Source organism: Harpegnathos saltator, unplaced genomic scaffold, assembly GCF_003227715.2.
Source record: "Harpegnathos saltator strain DR-91 unplaced genomic scaffold, Hsal_v8.6 scaffold830, whole genome shotgun sequence".
Taxonomy (NCBI): domain Eukaryota; kingdom Metazoa; phylum Arthropoda; class Insecta; order Hymenoptera; family Formicidae; genus Harpegnathos; species Harpegnathos saltator.
The window spans coordinates 29648-37926 of record NW_020230683.1 but is presented as its reverse complement, the minus strand read 5'-3'; the positions used below and the strand labels follow the sequence as shown (position 1 = coordinate 37926).

Sequence of the window (8279 nt, the reverse complement as noted above, 5' to 3'; positions counted from 1 at the left end):
ATTGGAGAATCGACATGGAGCGATAGGGACGCGGTTCCCAGCGTTCCCTCGACGAGCGCGGCGCAGCCGCTCAAGGATTCACGCACAGCAGCCTGCGAAAGGGCAGTTTCCGGCCGCCGCGCCGTCTCCTCCGTTCTCCTCACACATCCGCTCGATCTGACGAGCGGCGAGAAGATCACTTCCTCGTCGGTCTCCTTGACCGAGTGCAGCAGAAGCCGCGGTCGCGCACAATCAAGGGCCCGCACGCTCGTCAGACGCGCGCACGCACGCACGCACGCACGCACGCTCGCACACGAGTCGCCGCGGACGTTCCCACGAAAGTCGCCCCTCCTGATTTTCGTTCCCCCTTCGGCGCACTGAGCAGCCCTCTCTGTCTGCCTCTCGCGTGCGCTCTCTCTCTCTCTCTCTCTCTCTCTCTCTCTCTCGCTCCCATTCTCTCGCTTCCTCCCGGCTGTCGTCGAGAGACGCTTTTCACCTCGACGACCGTAGGGCCTCCGGTGCCCCACTCCATCCCGAAGGGCGCACACCTCCGAGCATCCCCACTCGTCGCTGGACGACGACGGGCCACGCGGTCGTGTGTCGTCCCTGCGTCCTCCCGCACACGACATACGTCGGCCGCCACGCGACCAGTGCACACGCACATCCTGCAGCAGCATCCCGGCAGCAAGTTAGCAGCAGCAACGGCAGCAGCAGCAGCAGCAGCAGCGACGACTGCCGCCGCCGCCGCCGCCGCCGCAACGAGCGAGAGAGCGGGAGAGAGTGCGCACGATTTCTTCTTCCACGAGCACGCCACGCGACCGCGAACGACGTCGGGAAGCCGCGGCACGTGAGCGCCGATAAACTCCCACCGGCGTCGCGAAACAAGTGCCGGACCGAGTGACTGCTCCTTTCGCGACCGCGACGAAGGCCGTGCCCGCACGCAGGACTCCGCGCCACGCGGCGCCCGCGATTATCCGCACGCGAGTTCGCCTCGGTGACATCCGCGAGCCACGAAGCTCGCGATCTCGAGCGCGCGCTGCGCACGATGCGCGAAAATCCCGCGAGTTTTCATCCGCGTACTGGCGACCGCCGCGCGCTCGCGGCAACGAGACCGAGGGTCATCTTCGGATTTTCAGAGGTTCTTCGGAGGAAGTCCTAGTTCACGTCTGTGCGAGACGCAGGACCGCTCATCTGGCGGCAAGTGCGCATCGCTGTGACAGAAGAAGTCGTGGACACAGCGCGGGCAGTCTTCGCGGTGCGAGTGCGCGACTTACGCTGCGAGATCGCACATCGCGATTGCTCCCCTTCGAGTTCGATCGCCGAGCGCGTAGGGTGATCGCGACGTGTCCCGTCGGCGGCACGGTGTGTCGATGCTTATCGAGGAGCGCTAACGATCGCACCAGGAGGCTACGTCGACGGTACCGCAATGCGGCTGCAATGACAGCTCGTCTGTGCATCGTTATGGGCTCGATAATCGGCGATAGTCGGTAACGCTAGCGATCTCGTCCCTCCGAAGCTGCGTCTTTCCTCGGATCGATCCCTCCCCTTGGTCCGTCCACGGTCGCCACGACAGCCCCGATCCCGAAGCGCGAGCAACATGTGGCGAGTAGTGGTCGCGCGTTCCGACGACAACAGCACTCTGCTGTCCTCCGAGATCACTTCCGGCGCGGTCGCGCCCGGTCATCTGCCGAGCCTGCCGGCGCCGCCGTCGGGTCACCATTGGGGTTACCCGCCGCCGCCTCATCATCCACCCTATCAGCCGACGCAGCACCCGGACATGCGTCACCACCATCACCATCACCACCACCACCACGACATGCGACCCCCGGCGCCGCACGAGCTGCGGCACGCCGCCGGTGACCCGAGGAGCCAGGAGCTGCGGCACCCGGAGATGCAGAGGCACCAGGAGCTGCCGCGGCACCAGGACATCCATCATCGGCCTGACGTCGCCAGGCATCAGGACATGCCGGGGATGAGGGCCGACATGCCGGAGATGCGGTCGAGTCACGAGTACTTGGAGCTGAAGATCGACACCGAGCTCCGAGCTCCGGAGAACAGTCAGCCGCAGCCGCAGCAGCAGTCGCAGCAGCAACAGCCGCAGCAGTCGCAGCCGCAGCAGCAATCGCAATCGCAGCAGAGTCAAGTCCACCAGCAGAGGAACCTGAAGAGGGCCATGAGCGACTCCGACTGCGACGACGTGTTCTCGGAGGAGAGCGGCAAGGAACCGTACGTATGCTCATCCGGGAATCCTGCCCCCTCCCTCCCCCCCCCTCCTTCCATCTTCCGAGTCGAGGGAGCATCGTGACCTTGAAGTCCGCGCGAAGTCCGAGGAAATTCGACTCGCGAGGACGGTCTAGCGACCGTCTTCCATCCGCTTCCATCCGCTTGACATTGCCGATGCCGGCGCGACATATGTCCTCTTTGTGCGGCGACAAGGTCGCAATTAGTCGCGACATTGTTTCAGCCCGTACGCTGAAAATTAACGAGCTCGTTTTGTCGCGCGCGCCGCCTCTCCACCAAGTCTCCTCATTAACAATACGTAATTAAAACTCTCGGCCCCCCTCCCCCCACTTTCTCTCTCTTCCGCACGTGCGACCAGCCTCTCTCTCTCTCTCTCTCTCTCTCTCTCTCTCTCTCTCTCTCTCTCTCTCTCTCTCTGTCCCCTCCTCTCTCTCTCTCTCTCTCTTTCTCTCTCTCTCTCTCTCTCTTTGTCTGTCTGTCTCGAGGCTAACCCCCCGACGTTGATCGCGACGTTGCAGATGCAACTCGCCCGGAGGAGACTCCTGTCAACACGCGTCGCGGAAACGCAGGAGGGGGATGATCGAGAAGAAACGCCGCGACAGGATCAACGCATCCCTCGGCGAGCTGCGGCGGCTGGTACCGGCGGCCGCGCGGGACCCTCACAGCGGAAAACTCGAGAAAGCGGAGATCCTGCAGCTCACCGTCGAGCATCTGCGTACGCTCCGCAACAAGGGTGAGTTTGCGCGTCTTCGCCCTCCTCTCAGTTTCCCTCCGTCCAACCGGCCGGAATGCGTGCCGGAATTCGAATTCGCGGTCTCCGCGTATCATCCACCAAAGAATCGCTCCGAAACTGACCGTCTCGCGTTTTCGCACATTGCTGATTTTTCCCCCCTAAAACGCGGGCGTTTAAAGCAAAGCGATTGATTAAATTGATATCTAATTCATCAGGGTGAAACTTCTGATATGAATTATTTGGAAATATTCTCGTTCCTTTTTGCGCTTTGTTGTGCAACAATGTTCGTTGTTAACCGCGAGGTCGACAAAGTGCGAGTTAACTAACTGCTGAGTTACGTAACGGGTGTGCAGAGGGATGTGTAACGGTGTCGAGTAATAAGAGCCGTGATTCCGGAAGGACCTGCCCCGTACCTCGCTTCGAGCGCGGGAACGATCCTTCGGGATCAATGAGATTTTTTGCTCGAGATTTCTCAGACCCGAGGTTTTAATAACGAGCTCTGCCGAAGGAAGGAGCCGCCGCCACACCCGCAGCAATTTCAGTTTTACGCCGTTATTACGTATCTCTGTTATAGCCTGTCATAGCTCTGTCGGGTCTTCTCTCCTCTCTCTCTTTCTCTCTTTCTCTCTCTCCTCCCTCCGCTTCTTTTTTTCTTTTTACCGGAAGACACCTGTTGGCCGTGAGGGCCAACAGCGGTAACTGTAACTGCCTAACCGAATGTCCATCTGGCGCCTCTGCGTTTCCTTATTAAGGCAGATTCGAGAACGATTACGAACGTGGACTCGCCATCGTGATCGATACGACTCGGTGTATCTGCAACCGCAGACTGTTTTTGTATCACTTCACGTTTGCATCACTACAAAACATTTCGATATTCCCGAGACATATTTCTCTCTTCACGAGGTAATCGCGTCGTTCATTATTTCCTCGTTAGAGGAGAACAGCGCGGAACGCTCGGTCGGTCGGTCGAATTGTTTATCGGGAAGAAGTCTCGGGAAAAGATCCCGCCAGCTTGAAAACGCAAGCGAAAAATCCGCTCGCGCGATCTTCCCGCGTGAGTATCGCGTTGATACGGTTAACGTTACTCCGACGCTGCTCGCTGCTAAAGCGAGATGTGTATCTCTCCCCCGATATTATCGCGCGATCGTGTTCCTCGAAGTATTCAGCCTGAGACGGACGCGCACGAGGAGGAAACGAGCGAGGCGCCTGACGAACAATCGCGGAGGGACGGCGGCATATGCTGGCCGTGAAGGCCGCGGCGAGGAGCCCGCGAGTAAACGGGATCCTCGGAGCAGGTGCTGGACCGGGCGCGGAGATCCTGTGGGAAGCACAGGAAGTCAACGACTCTCTGGAAGTGGTGTTCCCACGATTGGTGGCGGAGCCGCCGGGGGTGAGGTGTCCCGCGCGGCACCCCTCTCGCGAGGGAGGCGCTCGGCTCGGATCGGCCTAGGGCAGATGTCGAACCCTGTGGGAAACCAGCTAGCATAAGAGTGCACGGACACGCGGGCACTGTGCACGTCCGCGATTGTGTGCAGGCCGCCGCGCCGCCTTGTTTGTAAATGCGTGCTCGGCCGAGCGGGCCGGGGCGAGGGGAGGGGCGCGAGGCGCCCCAGAAGTGAGCGATATTAAATGTAATATCGCCAAATAAAGCGATCGCGAGCGGCCGAGAGAAATTAGCGACGCGCGCGTCTCCGACATCGGCCGAATGTCATAATTTCGGGTCTTTCCCATTGATCGCAAACCGCGACACGCCTCGCGAAATTCTTCTCCTCACCGTCCGCGGAAGATCCGTCCGCGGGCTCAATCGCCCTCGAGTCTCAATCGAACCAACGGGCAGATGATTAAATTAAATCCAGACTAAACGACATTAATTCGAAATAACGACGTCGACTGAATCGACTGAGATTAAATGACAGAGGCAACACGACAGCTAATTAAACGACGATTAAAAGCGCATTCCCTCGGGACACCTCGTGCGAGCGGAACTTCCGAAATCTCGCCTATCGACAGATTAAACGCAAATTAAACGATGATCGATCGCGCGCGTGATTCGCCGCGCTCGGTGATGTTTGCGCAGCGCGGCTCTGAGAACTCTTGCATAGTAATACAACGTGGGACACTCTCCGCGCTCGTACGCGCGTATGCACGCGTGTGTGTGTGTGTGTGTGTGTGTCTCGCATGAGGCCCGGCCTATGGGGGTCTAAACGATTCCCACGCTACCTGTCCCATTCCACGTGTGCACAATGAGCCGCCTGCTGCTAAAGCCAAGGCGCCCATCTCGCCTCGGTGCACGTATGCCGGCATTGTTGCGCCGCGAAACTAAAACTGCACAAAGGATCTCCGCGTCCGCAGATGCACTTCGCTGTCGATCCACGACTCGCCCGGGGAGAGAGAGAGAGAGAGAGAGAGAGTCGGCAGACTCTCACGGAAAAGCCCGGAAAAGCCCGGAAATACGCGCGCGGTTTTCTCGCGCGATGCACCCTCAGAGATAACAAACGTCGCGCTGTACGCCGCCGGTACTGTTGTTCGAGATAACAAACGTCTCTTCAGGCTAAACTCTCTTCCTTCAAAATACCACATCACTCTGGCGTCACTTTTGCAAAACTCAAAATTAACCACTTTCCCCACGATGAGAGTCCACTGTCGGACTTCGGAATGTCCATTCGCGAGTATCCGGTGGCTTTCGTGAGGCTCGACATGCTCATAAATCTCTCTCGGACAATCAGAATTCACGACACGGTGACGAGCGAATCGTCGGGACTCGAATGTCGTGTGCGAAGGGATGACGAGGATGAAGACTTATCTAATCTCACTCGAACAAATGACGCTTGCAGGACCGGAAGGATACGACAGTACGAAGCTCGCGATGGACTACCACGCGGTAGGCTGGGGCGAGTGCGCCGCCGAGGTGGGCCGTTACCTGGTGACCATGGAGGGCCTGGACGAGAGGGATCCCCTTCGGCTGCGCTTGCTGTCGCATCTGCAGAGCTTCCATCGCGAGCACCCGCCGTCGGGCGCCGTCCCGTCGGCGGTGCCGTCGGCCACGACGTTGACGTCGTCGTCCACTGCCAGCGGCTACGAGCCGCCGAGCACAGTTTCCAGCGGGATGCCAGCCGGCCCGGGCAGCATGCAGCATCTGTTGAGCAGCAGTACCATCGGCTGGAGCCAGTACCCCGGTCAGTATCCCCAGCAGCAGCACGGCAAGCCTTATCGACCCTGGGGCACGGAACTGGCGTACTGATCTCGAGGCTGTCGACGCGCGACCGACAGCCTTCGTCGAGTCGAGTCGATCGGCGCAAGAGCGGTGTGTGAGTCGGCGAAATTCCGATCAACGGATGAAAGAATCTCTCCCCGAGAGTTTGTTTAAACCACCCCTCCCACACCAAACAATCACGGGGACGGCCCGTTTCCGTTTTCTTGCTGTAGTCGTAGTAAAGCGGTAGCTGTAGTGTTGAAGTTAAAGGGAAATCTCGCGGCACGCGGTGTAGGTAAATCTTTCGTCGAGTGTTCTCTATCTTTGCGAATAATTAGCAGTATTTTTTTACGTGTAGAAAGGAGGAGAGTCTAGCGTACGGGATAGCCCGCTCTATGCCGATCGCGCGCCGGCGTGTGGATGTTGCATCTGATGAGTTACTGATCGTTACTGCGTTACTTTCCGACGTGCACGTTCGTCCTCACGTCGACGTCGCTTCATCGATTGCGACGTTAAAGAAATGTATCGGGGAGAGATGTGAATGCGATTTGCCATTCGTGAGCCACACGTGACCGTAAAGTGAGCGGCGAGCTTCGTCGTTCGCGCGTCGTACGTGCGATGTATGCATTTTGTACGATATTTCGACAGCTCAGAAAACATATCTCAGGAACTTCGAGCTACCAAAAGTATGTATGTAAACCGACGTGTTTTCAATGAGTGAGATAATGATAGTCATGCAAGTACCTAATTAGAGTAATACTAATTTATTGACACGGGACTCTGTATATGTATATACACGGACTGTACATACGCTCGTGTAAATAATCAGACGTATTCGTAACTTTATCGGTCAACTTCGTAATCTCGACCACTGATTTGCGACACCGTCGTTTCTCCGCTCCCTCGCTCCGTCGTTATCGAGCGATAAGCGATTACGCGAGTGCGCAAAGTCCGACCCTCGCGCAGGAGGAGGGGAAAGAAGTGTGAGAAAAAAAAAAAGGAAAAGAAGAAAGACGCAGACGGAAAGAAGAAGAGAAACGACCGTCGTACGCATTCGGAACGTGCCATTACGCATTTCAGTGTATACGTGTCAGAGAGAGAAGCCTGAGTATTTTTGCAATACGACTTTGTAAGAAAACGATAACACGACAATCCAAATAGAACATGTCATAGTGTGTGTGTGTGTGTGTACGTAAAATTATCCCCTTCCCTTTCCCTGCGAGAAAAATCAGTCGATAATGCGCGCTTCCGAGAATCGCGAAACTAATCGCAATTCGCACGAATGATAACCGCGCGGGACCGAAGAGGAGAAAGAAAAGGAAACACATTACCTGTCGCGTATAAGAGCGTTCTATATTCTTATCAGATCGACTGACGTCGAGTACGAAACAGGAAACGCGAACCCGCCTCGATCGATGGCGAATTCGCGAATTCCGGGCTCTCTCTCTCTCTCTCTCTCTCTCTCTCTCTCTCTCTCTCTCTGCCTCTCTTTCGCTTTCTCCCCTCTCTCACCCCCATGTTTGCCCGATTCTGGGTCGCGGCGGGACACGATGTGGGTAAACCGCCTCGTACTTTTGCTCGTCGCACGCGCGCAAACGAGCGGGCTTTTGTGCGTTTTACGCAGCCTTGCCTGACAAAACCGACACAAATTTGCGGACGAGAGCGCGCGAATTTACACATTCGGGCAGGCGTGTATGCGCGTCGCTCTTTTCCCCCTTTCTCATGCAAAACACTCCCTTCGCAGACGCGGAATATTCCCGGCCACGTAGAACAAAGGGGATTTACGACCCTACCCGTTCGCATTATATCCGCAAACCAGTTTCGCGAGTCGTTAGTTTCGCGACATAGTTCGCGAAACGCCTTTTTTCTTCCCTCCTTTCCTCCCCTTTCCTCTCCGTCTCTCTCTCTCTCTCTCTCTCTCTCTCTCTCTCTCTCTCTCTCTCTCTCTCTCTCTCTCTTTCTCATTCAACAAACTACGGGCGACGATTAGTCGCGGCTATTTCCGCTCCCGCGCGTTCGCCGACGCAAGGCGACGGCGAAACCTAATTTTCGGGTATTACCGATACTGCGCGGCCACGTGCGGCCCATTGTTCGCGCGTGCTCGTTACGCGCGATTTTTCCACGAGTCGCACG

The 8279-nt window shown here is 57.2% G+C and overlaps 1 protein-coding gene across 1 annotated transcript; it reads left to right on the top strand.

Moving 5' to 3' along the window:
- Positions 1-682: 682 nt before the first annotated feature.
- On the top strand, positions 683-7596 carry Hey (Hairy/E(spl)-related with YRPW motif). The gene is made up of 3 exons (XM_011143343.3): positions 683-2205; positions 2739-2953; positions 5788-7596. The coding sequence occupies exons 1-3, from the start codon at positions 1577-1579 to the stop codon at positions 6192-6194; spliced, it is 1251 nt and encodes a 416-aa protein (XP_011141645.1). The 5' UTR covers positions 683-1576; the 3' UTR covers positions 6195-7596.
- Positions 7597-8279: the final 683 nt, after the last annotated feature.

Excerpts from the sequence above, each read along its gene's own strand:
- Hey (XM_011143343.3), top strand. The coding sequence starts at position 1,577 with ATGTGGCGAGTAGTGGTCGCGCGTTCCGACGACAACAGCACTCTGCTG. Across the intron at positions 2,206-2,738 it reads GAGGAGAGCGGCAAGGAACC|ATGCAACTCGCCCGGAGGAG; the intron begins GTACGTATGCTC and ends GCGACGTTGCAG. Across the intron at positions 2,954-5,787 it reads GCGTACGCTCCGCAACAAGG|GACCGGAAGGATACGACAGT; the intron begins GTGAGTTTGCGC and ends TGACGCTTGCAG.